At 45.2% G+C, this 13,923-nt stretch overlaps 2 protein-coding genes and 1 long non-coding RNA gene across 3 annotated transcripts; all 3 read right to left on the reverse strand.

Annotated features, from left to right (window-relative positions):
* Positions 1 to 254: 254 nt before the first annotated feature.
* On the reverse strand, positions 255 to 968 carry LOC112271413. The gene is made up of 2 exons (XR_002964329.1): positions 853 to 968; positions 255 to 715 (listed from the first exon to the last, which is right to left on the reverse strand). It is a non-coding gene; the product is annotated as an uncharacterized LOC112271413 (long non-coding RNA).
* A 7,871-nt stretch (positions 969 to 8,839) lies between these two features.
* On the reverse strand, positions 8,840 to 9,292 carry LOC104583984. Its single transcript, XM_010238044.1, has one exon. It carries the CDS (start codon positions 9,290 to 9,292, stop codon positions 8,840 to 8,842), a length of 453 nt encoding a protein of 150 aa, XP_010236346.1.
* A 968-nt stretch (positions 9,293 to 10,260) lies between these two features.
* On the reverse strand, positions 10,261 to 10,704 carry LOC104583985. The gene has a single exon (XM_010238045.1). It carries the CDS (start codon positions 10,702 to 10,704, stop codon positions 10,261 to 10,263), a length of 444 nt encoding a protein of 147 aa, XP_010236347.1.
* Between the last annotated feature and the right edge of the window lie 3,219 nt (positions 10,705 to 13,923).

Here is a 13,923-nt window from a genome sequence, read left to right on the forward strand (position 1 = left end):
ATATTTTTGCTTCTTCATGGATCACCTACGATTCGTAGTTCTAGATACAGCTTTGCCGCGCCGCTAATCGATGCTTTTCTATTTGAGCTACACCACTTGGTAGGTCTTTTCGTTTTGTCTTTTTTTTGTTCAGGTGGTAGTAGAAGAAGCAAGTCATTAAACATCAATTCATTTATGGATTTTGTCTAACTATAAGCAGGTTCATCAAGGTCTCATGTCCCAGATGAAAACATTGTATGTCACATAATGTATGATAGGTAGAATGGAAAATAAACTTTATTAGGCCGAATACAACCACTTGGATAACACTGTAAAAAAAATGCGAAATACAAACCTAGTCTGACTCCTGACACTTTTCAAAATACCATGCTGGACACTAACACCTTGGTATGTTTTCTACTAAAAAAATGAAGTAAAATCTGATGTGGTTGCATTGCACAACTGCATCGCTGGGAAGATCTAACAAATTACCTAGAAATAAAATAGCCACCTCAAGTGATTTTGCATACAGATCCTAATGACTTGTACAACAACAATGTAACTCTTCTTTCTTGGGAGAACACAACAGTGGAGCTGAATTCTTTTACCCCCATGACACAACACAAACTCATGACATATGGTTTCATGAACCAATATGAACCCTCAGGGAGTAGCTTGCATGTTCTTCCCTTACTACTCCATGCCCACGGGGTACAACTCCCTCTGCATTTGTGTACTGCAACAACACCCACATGCAAGAATACATGAATGCAAATACAATAATGTTTAAATTCAATAGATACAAGAGAACGAATCGATAAGAAAATTGGTTTGCTTCTTAATAAAAGAAGAGATATTTAATTCTGATCTAACCCGCAAGATCAAGATACACCATGAACATATATCAGGATTGAAATTGCGCAGAAATTGACCCCGTGCCATGTTGCCATGATTCTAGTCATGAACCTGGACATCATGCATGTGATAGATCTTATCAGGGACATAAAAACCTATTTGTTCCTTAGAGAAAGGACGAAAACAAAATTAGTAGTGAGCCACAAGTGTGTGAATTCAAAACTAAATGATGATGGATTTGTCAACAAACCTACAATCTCTCGGTTCACATAAATATGTATTTTCCTTCTATATATTTTTAAAAGAAGACATTTATTGACGCACACAGCCTAATATAATTCATTAAATTTCTTAGTAAAGAGTTGTTTTATAGGTGAATGATATCATTGTGTACAAGTGTATTAATCAAAGTAGCCGCATACATCGCTAGCACTCTGAGTTTTACAATGAGCAGATTTAACCAAGAGGGTAACAAAGATGTGCTTGCTCTTCCTCCCCAGGAAGTTTCAGGCGCTCCATGCCGACGGTTTCTGTAGCATCAAACTTTTGTCACAATGGAGGTATATATCAATGAAATATTAATAGTTTGGATTTTAAAAGAAAAGAAGACAGTAATAATAGCATATATCATTTTTCCTGGAAATAATAGTACGGAGTAACAATTTATAACAAATACTACCTCCGATTTTAAATTGTTGTTAAAATATTACGTGTATCTAGATGCTTTTTAAGAATAGACACATCCATGTTTGAGCAAATTTAAGTTAAGAATTTAGCATCAGTAGCAGACAAAACCACTTGCATGTAGGCAAGCACAAAGAATTCTCAATTCCTAGCATGTTGCTTCATCTCCTAGCGCATCTCAAAATTAATATAGCATCCGGCGCTAATCAAGGAAGAAGTAACAAATAACAAGACAGCTTATAAACTCTCAGGTCAATGGATATCAACCAATACTGTCAACTAATACTAATTATCTCATTGCTTGCTTCTACTTGTTAGATTACCCTAACACGAATTAAATGACAAAAGTATTCACTCCCACGAGCAATTGGGTTCTGGAAATAAAAAGCTTGCTGTGCACATAACATTGAGGTGACAGTATACATAGTTGCAGAATGAGCACTTGTACAGGAAAAAAAATCAATCTCAAGGGGAGATGTAACAGCAGCTATCACTTCGGAGAGTGTGTCCTGGCTTCCATTGCGATCCAGCCAGTTTAAAATGGCAACATAATGAATATTTTGGTGTAAACTGCTGCAAGGTAAAAAGGATATAAGAATCCAACATCAACCTCTTGAACCAGCAAAGCGGAAATATCTAGTTACCTCTTTTGATGGAACTTATGGAACTTATAAGACTTTTCTGTCAAAGAAATAGAGCTTCTCACAGGCTGGCAAATATACAAAAGTAAATAACCAATCAACATTATTTAAATTTAAATTAACTTCAAAACGTAGAGATATTGGCTACAAGCCTACAACATGATTGCTCAATTAAGATCCAACGATGGGAATATTGAAGGGCATGCGGCCGAGAGAAGAGAAACAGAGTACTGTGCAACAAGGCCTGAAAAGAAATAGATGAAAGATAAACCTGAAGAGAAACCTGTCAGCTAAGGGGAATTCCCCACTCCAACAGGCAAAACAATGCCGTGCATGCAGCAAAAAAGAACAAAAAATCAAAACTCAGCAACACGTCCGGCAGAACTCCAGGACTGAAGATCGTCTAAAAACAACAGAAACTCAAAACTCAGCAACACAGCCGGCAGATCTCCAGGACTGAAGATCATAGAGGATCAACTCAAACACCATGTCAACAATATTAATTAACCTCCTGCTGAAAGATGTGGGCGTTCCTTTCCTTCCAAATTCTCCAGTGGTAAAGGTATCAAAATCAGTGCGAAGATGCTTCGGGGCTCTTTTCCTTGCCACAGCCCATAGTCCAACGATGGGAATTTCAAGAAGACAAAATCTAGCATCCAGAATCATGAATCAAAAAAATTAGAGTCTAAAATACCATGGGTGGAGTCTGCAGCTTGCCGTTGCAGGAACTTGGGGAGGGGTACCAGCGCGTGAATTGTGGTATTCCTATTACGCCCTGCTCGTCGGGTTGCAGCGGACACGATGGCTGGGAAAGCGAGGAGGCGGAAGTGGGTGCCGTTTATAGGAGGGTGAACACCGTGACGGCGGATTCATACAAAGAGAATGGGGGAGCAGATTGAGTACGTGGTGGCGCAACTAAAATTAGCAAATAAAGGTGCAAAAGTCCTGGGATGCAATTCAAGTAGGGGACATCTGCAAATGCGTCTGGTTATATGTCAGATTGCGCAAAATCAATTGACCATGTTGTGACCAAACATCTCTAGAAACAAGCATACATAGCCGGGCAAAAAAAGAAGTGTACCTGTTCATTTTTTTTCCTTACGACCTCTTGAGTCCGGGTTCCACTATAAGAAAGATAATGGAACAAAACAGAAAGGTTCACCCACACACAGAGTTCGCACACACTTTCTGCCCACGGCTAGCAAGAACGCACCCGAGTTGTCAAGCAACAAATGAAAGTAAAGGAAGTACCACTGTCGTCTATTACAGACGAACAAGGTCGTCAACAAAAGCTCACAGAGCTAGAAAGTTTGAAACTGACAAGTTCAAGCCCCCCCCCCCCCCCCCTCTTTTTCATAGCACCTGGTTCCTGGATCAGTTCGCCTCCTCACCATCATCCATGATACTTGTTAATCTCTTCCTGTCAACCGCAACTTGCCCAGGGTGTTGTCGCAGCGCTTCTTCCTGCAAGATCCTAGCTCCTTCACGCAAGGCATCTCCATCACCACCAGTCTGAAGGACTGCCCAATATTTCAGAAACGCACAGGCATAGCATATCAATTCCGCGGGAGATCAAATCAGTCGGTGCTCAAAACAAGCTCTGTTTCGTAATTTCCATATTGCCCAACAAATCCCTGCCAACCCAACTATATGTAGATTACAACTGAGTCTTAAATGACTCGAGATCCAATGTAAGTATTGTGAAAAGGAAGATGGTCTAGTGCCAGCCCCAATAGCAACACCCACAATCCCCCAGGTGTATTTAGCCGCGTCACAAGTAAAGAAAAGGTGATGAATTGTTTCATTGTTTGGACAAAAACGATAGGTGATATCGCCATGTCATTTCCTACGAAACATATTATCTTTGGTCGCAATGGCATTATGCCAAATCAGCCATAAATGATGGAAGGACCTGACAGAGCCCTGATTAGCCAGAAGATTATACATGGATTTGACATTGTATTTACCATTCTTAGACCATATCCAAACAGGTCTATCCTCTTCCCCATTCACCCCCATGCACATTAGTTTGGAATTCAGTCTGGTGTAATCATATTGACAGCTCTAATCAAGCCACCTCCTGAAAGTGAGGCGCCAACGTCTAGCAACTATATCAGCCACAGAACATCCAATAGCATCTGATGTACTAAAGAGACTGAGGAATTGGTCTTTCAGTGGAGTATGACCACACCAGGAATCACCCCAGAAGTCAGTTCTTCTCCCATTGCCTACTATCATCACCCTCCCCTTCAGATATAGTTCTCTAATATGAAGCAGATCCTTCCCACCAGGAGAATCAGATTGTTTCCCTTTGATATTGTGAATAGATTGGCATATACCAGATTCAGCCTCTAGCTTCCACCACCATTTATAGAGTAGGCTAATATTAAATAGCTCCAGATTCTTCACTCCCAAACCACCCCTAATTTTAGGTTTGCAGATCAATTGCCACTTGACTAAGTGGTACTTCCTTTTGAGACTACCCCCCTGCCACACGAACTTTCTCCTGATCTTATCAAGTTTCTCTAGATTGGTTTTAGGGACCCTGTGCATAGAAAGGTGGTACACTGGTGTTGCAGACAGGCAAGCATTCAGCAGAGTAACTCTCCCCTCAATTGATAGAGCCCCCCCTTTCCAGCCAGCCAACTTCTTCTCCATTTTTTCTTCCAGAATAGACCAATGTACCTGTTCATTGCAGATTCAGGTGGGCCTCTAGCTTCCCATGCCAAAAAAATTGGACAACATAACAAGATCCATCTAACCGTCATACATGTACAGCCCCTGCATGCCAAATAAAAACAACACTAGGCTAGCTGAGTGACAAAATCCATGGAATGAACTCAAAATGCCTTGATCTTTAGATACGAACCAAAGTACAGGTTTACAATTCCAGTCAAAGGCAAATGCAATGGCATTTCATTTGACATCCGATTGCGCATAGTGGACTAAGTGCAATTGAGAAAAAAGATCAGAACCTGAACAGGTGGAATTTGTACATAGAGTTGAAGATATGATTCACAAAATGCAGTTAGCGGCCAATAAAACTACTGGAGAGCAATTCCGGTATCAGAAACAAAATTGGCAAAAAGGTGTGATGCAATTCAAGAAGGAGGCAGCTGCAACTGCACTCTGATCACAAAATAAACTACATGCAATTGACCTTGTTGTGACCAAAAAGCAAAGTCAAAAAATTAAGGGACAAAAAAGGTGTGATGCAATTCAACAAGGAGACAGTTACAATTGCACTCTGATTACATACCAGATCGCGCAAATGTAACTACATGAAATTGACCTTGTTGTAACCAATAAACAGTCAAAAATTAGGGGACAAAAAGGTGTGATGCAATTCAAGAAGGAGGCAGCTGCAATTTCATCTGATTACATACCAGATTGCGCAAATGGAACTACATGCAATTCAAGAAGGAAAAAGCTCATATGAAAATCCAGAATCAAATCATACTAGTTGAGAAATTACTCTTCTGCAATTTCTCACAAATGCAATTGCAACTCCTATGAAACCCGATTGTGCATTGTAAGCTACATGCAATTGAGATGCATATACAAACGGGGCCAGATTTTGGTTCATTTTGCCTATGATCCACGGTAGAGTAAGTAACAAAGTTGGGACAAAAAGAGACAGATTCAGCATCTGGGCGTAGAGCTGGACAAAAATCAGAATCGACACATACGCCTTCACAATTACTCGTGTGCAATCACAATAAGGAATAAATGGCCTGGTTTTGTTAGAAAATATTAATGTAGCCCAATACTGCAGTGGACATGCCCGTTAGCCCATTTAATAACTTGGCTCTGTATTATGGAACCCAAGAAAAAAAAAAGATCAAGGAGAAGAAAGACACAACGCCTCGAGACAAGGCAGCTCACAAAAACTAGAGAAGAAACACAAGAGAAGAAGGAAGAAACTCAGGGGGACTGACGGCCGATCAAGGCATATGGATAGTAACCTCAACATGCAGACGCCAAGGTATTTGTCCTTGCTCCCTCCCCTGTTCTTACCCCCATACATCGTTGCAGCAAAATAAGGGAAAACAAAGGTTGATCAGATCAATTGTATATATCAAACGCGTCATCGTTGTCATTGCTAGGATTGTTGCTGACGTCAATTGACCAATCAATTGAAGTGATACTAGATGATGCCCCACACGTTGTTGCGGAAATTTTTAGTTAACATAAAGAGTATTCAAAATTGAAAACATATAATAAAATTGTGCATTCTTCACTTAGTTGGAATAGCTTGATGCAAGTAACATGCATGCATGTGCAAAAGTATGAGTTTTCCAGTAAATAGGTGTGAACAAATTAATCATGTGATGATGTGGCATGCTTCAATGTTTAGAGAAATCAAATAGTGAGTTGCTTCTACTTAGATATAGAAGATTATGAGAACAACGATACCGATTCTTGCCAATACATAACAAAGCGTATTTGGGGGCAGTGTACAGCTTCCATATGAGGTAACATGCCCCCGACACCCAAACCCCACCTCATAACCAACTTATGTTTGGTCTGATACTCTGATTACTGCACATCTACAGAACAGCAGCACAGAAAAGTTAACTGAACATGAAACATCAAAAATTGATCTATGCTAATTCTGTTAATTATCTTCAGGCTGTAAGCAAAATCTCTGCTTGTTCCTGGAATATCTACAATTTTTGCTTATGCAGAGTATCTATTACTCAAATGGGATTGTTCCATGTTAGCACTGGCATCCATTAAAACCACTTGAGCTGTGTTGTAAGCAAAATTCAAAACATATTTAATAAACAATCTATATGACAAAAAACATTGAATACAAAACAAACTATGATATTTCAAGGAACAAATTGACACTTACTGACAAGGTTCTCTGCTTACCTAAAGAGCTAGAACCACCAATTAACATTCAAATGAAGCATATAAATGACCGAATGAGATCAAAAATCACCAACAATTTTAGTCAAAATAACATGTCATATCCTTTATCGCATTTTGCCATTGCAAGTCAAAGGACAGATCCACATCATATAATCTAACATCAAAGAATCTGCATGAACAGCAAGCAGGCCTTGGAATGCAACACTTCCTAGGTAGAGCTCAAAATAGAGCAAAATCAACGAAGGACTCACCGGAAGAGGAGCAGCAGACTCCACCGTCGACGAGATGAGAAGGAAAACGCGCGCCTCTGCTGCCTTCGCCTCGCCAAATCCACCCCAAACGAAAAAACAGAGAAAAATCAAAGGAAAAAATGTGAGATTAAGCAAGCTGAAACAGTCATTTCGCTCGGAAAAACTCACCATGCGGATCGACCAAGCTCGCCGACGACGAACATATGTCAAAATCGCCTCACATCTCCCTGTGTTCACCTCATGAAGCAAAAAAAGTGAGAGGGGAAAACACGAGCAAATGGACCACGGCAACCACTTGAGAACACCAGAACGGAAAGGGGGTCTCACCGGATGGGGCGCGCCACCCACGAGCAAAGACTCCGCCGCCGACGAAGACTCCGCCACCCAAGAGCTCAGAATGGCCTCTCCGCTTCACCCTCTCCAGAATACTTGAGGTCACACAACCCAGGAAGAAGACAACCGGGGTGGGAGCAAAAAAGAAAAAAAGCAGCCCACCAAACAGTCACGGATCTTGATGCATGCATCAACGGCTTACAAAATCGACTGGTTTTCTCAAAAAAAAAAACAGCCACCTCGTGTATTGCAAAACAGATTTTTTTTAATTCATTTCACAATTCACACTGCATTCTGCATCTAGAGAGCCCACCTCGGGCATCTGGGTTTCAATCCACGACTCCTTTGGTAACCATCATTTGGATATAGAATTGTAGAATTCATTTTGAATTTAGAAAACAACTTGTTTGGTTGGCACGAAATTAGCCAAAGGAATTCAATCTCAAATTTCATGGAACCACATTATAACTAGTCTCAATTCCTCTATAAAAACCATCATTTCTCTAGAATTGTCTTTCACTCTTCAATTCCATGTGGTATAGACAAACGTGATTTTTCGACCCGGAATTCAAATTAACCAAATGAAATACTATCAAAAATTGGATTTTGATCAAATGAAATGAATTCTTAGTTGCCAAACGAGTGCCAGTGAAATCATGATGGCAAAGGAACCTTTCCTATCAAACATTGTTCACATTTCCTTTGTCAAAAGGAAAACATTCAAACGAAAACATCTCCTATGGAAATCCTCTGAACCAAAAAGGGAGTTGCGGCGACATCGAAATGACAAAGATCAAAGATGTCACACTCACACACACCATTTGGGAGGGCAGCGGTGCAAGAACGCTGCACCGGCAGACGGGCCGGGCACGCCGTGTGTGGTCGCGCAGCCACAAGTCATCGCCCCCGTCCATGTTGGGTTTAGATGCCTCAAGATCAATCACATGAAGACTCACACGCTCACACAATAATCACTGGATTATGGCCAAAGGCACCTGTCGTGTTTTGTTTTTATTTCTTATTACAATATCTCTTACAAGTTTGATACAAACCAACCACATACACATGTATATATACGAACCACAGAAACCAAACCAAACCAATTAGGACTCAACATAGTTGTCCTGGTCCAACTCTAACTAGTACTTTAGTAACTCTAATCCTAAACTCACACACGCCAGCGCTCCTAATCATATTAGGACTCCTACTTACTCAAGATTATGCTAACAGTCCGATCTCTGCCTGGCGTAAGCACACCGCGCACCCCGACGCGCCGCCAGCTAGCCGTCCGCCCTCCTCCTTCTCCTGCTGCTCGTGGTCTCTCACGGTGGAGGCCTCACGCGCGCCGCCGCACACCAGCGCTTCCTTGGCCGCCTGGGGCAGCGAGCCTGCTTGAACAGACTGCGGCAGAGCAACGGAAGCGGAGCCGCCGGCGCCGTCGACGATGCACAGGCACCGCAGCCTGGCTGCTGCGGCGCGCTCCCACTGGCACTGGCACCGCAGGCGCGCGCCGAGAGCCTTGGCAACGCATCGCCGCAGCTCCGACCGGTGGTAGGCGAAATCGAAGAAGGTGCGGTAGCAGATTTTTGCGCAGCACATGAAGCAGACGACGAGGAAGACGGAGACCACGGCGGCACCGACTCCTATGCCGGGATCCGACAATAGATCCATGCGATGCGACCGACGGCGCGTTCCGTGTATCGGTAGCGCCTACGCAAACTGATTTCGTGTGAAGGATGCATAATGGTCGATGGCGTCTCCACGCCCATTTATAGCGTCGACCTTATGCTTTTGGACTGGTGCGGAGACGGCAATTACAAAGTTTAGGCAAAGTTAATGCTTTGGAGCGGGTATTGATTTCCACAAGACAATGACAATCGTGATGTTTGATGTATTCACATAGTGTTACAAAACCGGCTCTACATGATACAGTAACTGCTGCACGTTTTTTTTTTCCAGTTTTGCCTGTCGGTTATTTTTCAATTGGATACCGCCTGATTTTTTTTTATCAATCCAATTAAGATTTTCATATCCATCGAATCCATACTAATCTTATAAGAATCACAATGATTGAATCAAAAGGTTGTTGTCATCGTCCCTGAAATAGCAAAACCGTTTTTCAATGGGATACGATACCGACAGAATTCTTTTCACCGTTGAATTGGTATCTCTGAAATGTTTTGCGTCTGTCCGTGGTCTGCTTGTTTTTGCCTTGGTGTGTCCAGTTTCAGGTGTCCTCCGTTCCATAATTTTTGTCGAAATATTACAGATATCTCGACGCCTTTTAGGAATAGATACATCCATTTTTGCGCAAATTTGAGACAAGAATCATGAAACGGAGGCAGTACTTCGTTGTGCCTTCCTGCTAAGAGCTAACCAAGCTGAAGAAATCGGACCTTGGCATTTTGATTTGGGGTGTGACAACGTCATCGGGAGGCTGGAATTAACGGTGGAACCACGCAATCAACCGGGAAGGAAGACAAGAGAACCGACAAGGAAGACGTCGGCGCCACTCACACACCTCCGGGAGGAAACAGGGCGAAGACAGTCGCACCGGCAAACAGGGCAGGTCGAGTGGTCGTGCAGCCACACGTCGATGCAGTGCTGATGGAACATTTGCAGGCACGCCGGCAGCCGCTTCACCATCTCCCCTTTCTCCACCTCGTCAAGGCAGACCGAGCACTCCGGCCATTGGCTCGCCCCTCCGGATGCTTGTACGCGGCCGGGATGTCGTCCGTGGTGGCGCGCCCCTGCGCGCCGGCAGCTCCCGGGGGAGCACGAGCATCCGACTCTGCCAGTAGCCTTTCTCGCGCGCACCGGCACGGCAGGCAGAGCAGCCAGCCGGCGCCGCGGAGGAACCGCAGGGGCGCGCGGCGAGCCGAGACCAAGCAACGGCGCGGCGCCGTGGGCCAAGGGAACAGCGGGCCGCAGAACATCACCAGGATGATGGAGACCACGGCAATGGAGCCTTTGCTGTGCGGCCTCCGCGATTGACTGACGAGGGACCAGATGATCAACGCCGTGCCGCCCATGCAGACGGTGCTTCCGACGGCCAGCACGCGCACGCGGAAGAAGCAATCCATGGCTGGCACCCGCGCGCGCGCGTGGCTCCCTTGTTTTGCCGTAAACTGGATGACTAAGCTGCAGCCTATACTATTTCTTCAGTAATTCAATGCGCGAACGCGCGATATTTCTCAGGTATTTCCAAGTCTCGGTCTCCAGCGGGAAGCCTCGCAAGTCGTCGAGCAAGAACTCCATTTCGTACAGAGGCACGCAACCAGCCAACCAATGAGCCCACCATCAGAAGAAGAGTTCTCCAACTCCGAGCGTTTTTTTATTTTCCGAACCGGAGATCCAAGGACTCGATCTATTAATTATTAATTAAGAAGAATAGAATTGTCCAGTTAATTAACGGAAAACCAGACAAAAACCGTAACAAAACGTCCATAATACCATCATGAAACATGACCGCACCATGGACCACCCTGACCGACCTGGCCACCCACACTCACTCAACGCACGCTAACGAAGGAAGATTGCCGTCGAAGTTGCACGCAGAAGCCATCGTCATCACACAAACACTCCTCCTGAGCTGGCGACTCCGACTTCCCCCACTAGCGTCCAAGAACGGGGACTCCGCCTCCAAAGACACGCAAGCTCATATCGGCCCATGCCAAACAGTCGGTCATCCTCGCAGGCGAACAAAAGATGCCGATTCTGATGGCGAGCTTCAGAGGGGCACTATGCAAGGCCTGTGCCGAAAAGGAACCCCAGAAATCGGACCACCTCCCACCAAGTCATCGTCATCACGCATCACTCCTCCTCTGAGCTGGGAACTCCGACTCCCCAATAACGAAGCAACCAATTCTGGAAAGCCAACGGACACGTCGGAAAGACCGACTACCAAAACCGACGCCGCAGCCCAACCTCTGCCCAACACCGTCGTCGCTGCCACTGAAGTCGCCCACGGACACCGGGGCAGCCACCACCTTGCACCAAGCCACTGGTCCCTCCAGCCGGTTCCCGCTCCAAAGCGGTGCCCCCAAGAGGGAAACGATGCCAGGCATCGACATCGCCCGATCCGAGAAGACCCGGATCTAGGGTTTCCCCTGGAGCATGGGGTCTAGTCGAGGGGAGGAGAGCTACACCAAATCGACGCCTTCAGGAAGGTAACAACGCCCATCCCATGGGCGTTGTCGTCGCTGGCTCCGGTGACAAACGAAACCATGGCTTTCGCCCAGCGCAGCTCAAACACAACCCCGCCCAGATCTGCTATTCCACCACGCGTTCCACTCGATGTTGCCATCCGTGCTGTCAACCCCGAGCAGGGAGCCCCGTCAAGACGAACATCGCGGCCCAAAAGTCGCGTCACCACGGCGCCACAAAAGAGGCCGCACCCCATCAGGAGGTCCTGCCGCACCGCCGGGGAGCCGCACTCGTCCACGACACCGTGCCAAGCCACCAACACCGGCCACTGACGTGGTTAGGACTAACCACGTACTCGACTCGAGTATACCCGGTACAGCCTAACTGGGGCTCCACAAGGAAGCCTACTTTGACTCCAGGAGTCTGCATGCCAAGTCTTGGGATTCAAGATAAGGAAGATTAATTAGAGTGTATCTACTCATTGTAACCGACTTGGACTCTACCTGAGACCTGAGTTCCTGCAAATATAAAGGATCAGGAGGGGGAGCCAAGAGGATACCCCCAACTTAGATAGAAGTCGCCTAAACGCACTCGACGACTCGGTGCATTTAGACTCTGCGGCACACCATTGTAATCGACTCATCAATACAGATCCGACAAGTAGGACGTAGGGGTATTACCTCATCGAGGGTCCTGAACTTGGGTAAATCGTGTCCCATGTGTCCTTATTAGCCGACGAGTTCGTCAACACACACTCGAAATTTTTCCTTGATACAAGTCCATCAATATAGACATTGTCGAAGTCACATCTTCGTCAGCCGCCCAAACCCAGACTCGGCCCGCACCCGCACCGTCGCGAGCTGCCGGAAACGCCGCTCCGCTGTCGGATCTGCAGCGCAGCAGTCTGGGGACCTCTCCCAAGCCTGCGAGCCGCCACGCCAACGGCTGCAGGACCGGACGCCCTCGCGCGCGCCGCCAAAGCCGTGCCCGCTTGCGCACAGCCGACCCCTACAGCGGTCCCCGCCGCCGCAAACGCCGCCAAGACAGGAGCCCTCGCCGCCACTGTCCTCGACCACGACCCAGGCTTAGCCGGCGGCAGCCTCAGGCGGCGGCGAGGGAGGAGAAGGGGAGGGAAGAGTGGTGGCGGCGGCGCTAGGGTTTGCCCCTGTGCCGCCCGCAGGAGAGGCAACGCGGGGGAGGAGAACTCCGAGCGGTTTGATGCGCTGCCTACGATTGACATCGCATAGTTTAACAGCACTGCATCGAGGAGATAACGGATGCATATCTAACACGGTCGGTAGCATTTCCACGGTGACCTTTTTTGCAGTGCGCAGATAGGATCGATGTTAGATACAGTTGGACCTGGAACTGAACAGGAGAGGATGATTGGGGGTGGTGTAAGACAAGTTAATGATGTTCAGGTCTACAAGAACTATACGTGTTCACAGATCATCAATTGAACTTAGTAATATAAGTTATATGACAAAAAAAAATATCATAAAAAAGTTATTTCGATTATGATCTGATGGTATACTTTTTTGTGTAATAGAATACAAATTTAGTTGATCAAATTGATCAACTAAAACGGTGAAGACCTAAATTGTAAGAGGAAAGTATCCATGAAAAATAAAAAAGAGAAAAAAATATTTTCGCTCCTTCAATTGGTAGCAAATTCTACAAATGGTCCCTAAACTTGAAGTCGTATACATTTGGTCCATCAATTGGAAAAACCGAATACTTTTGGTCACTCTCTCAGATTTTGAACGATTTTGAATCTATGTTGAGCGGTTTTCCTCCGAATTTTCCACGTCAGATGTCTTCATGGCATTATGTTCTTCTTAGAAATGGTCTCTGAACTCAAAATTGTATACATTTAGTCCCACAGCTATGCATAGTGGCATCAGACGTGGAAAATTCTTAGAGAAAACCGTGCCACGTAGAGTCAAACCAGTCAAAACCGTCCAAAACCAAAACATGGACTAAAAGTATCAGGTTTTATCAATTGAAAGACCAAATATCTACATTTTTTAGTACGTTAAGGTACCATTTCTAAACTTTACTGACAATTGAAGGTCAAAAATATAAAAGAATGTACAAAAAGAATATGACTAGAAAGAATGCCACCCGGCCCTACTCCCGACCTGACTATACGTGCA

Source organism: Brachypodium distachyon, chromosome 3 (genome assembly GCF_000005505.3).
Source record: "Brachypodium distachyon strain Bd21 chromosome 3, Brachypodium_distachyon_v3.0, whole genome shotgun sequence".
Taxonomy (NCBI): domain Eukaryota; kingdom Viridiplantae; phylum Streptophyta; class Magnoliopsida; order Poales; family Poaceae; genus Brachypodium; species Brachypodium distachyon.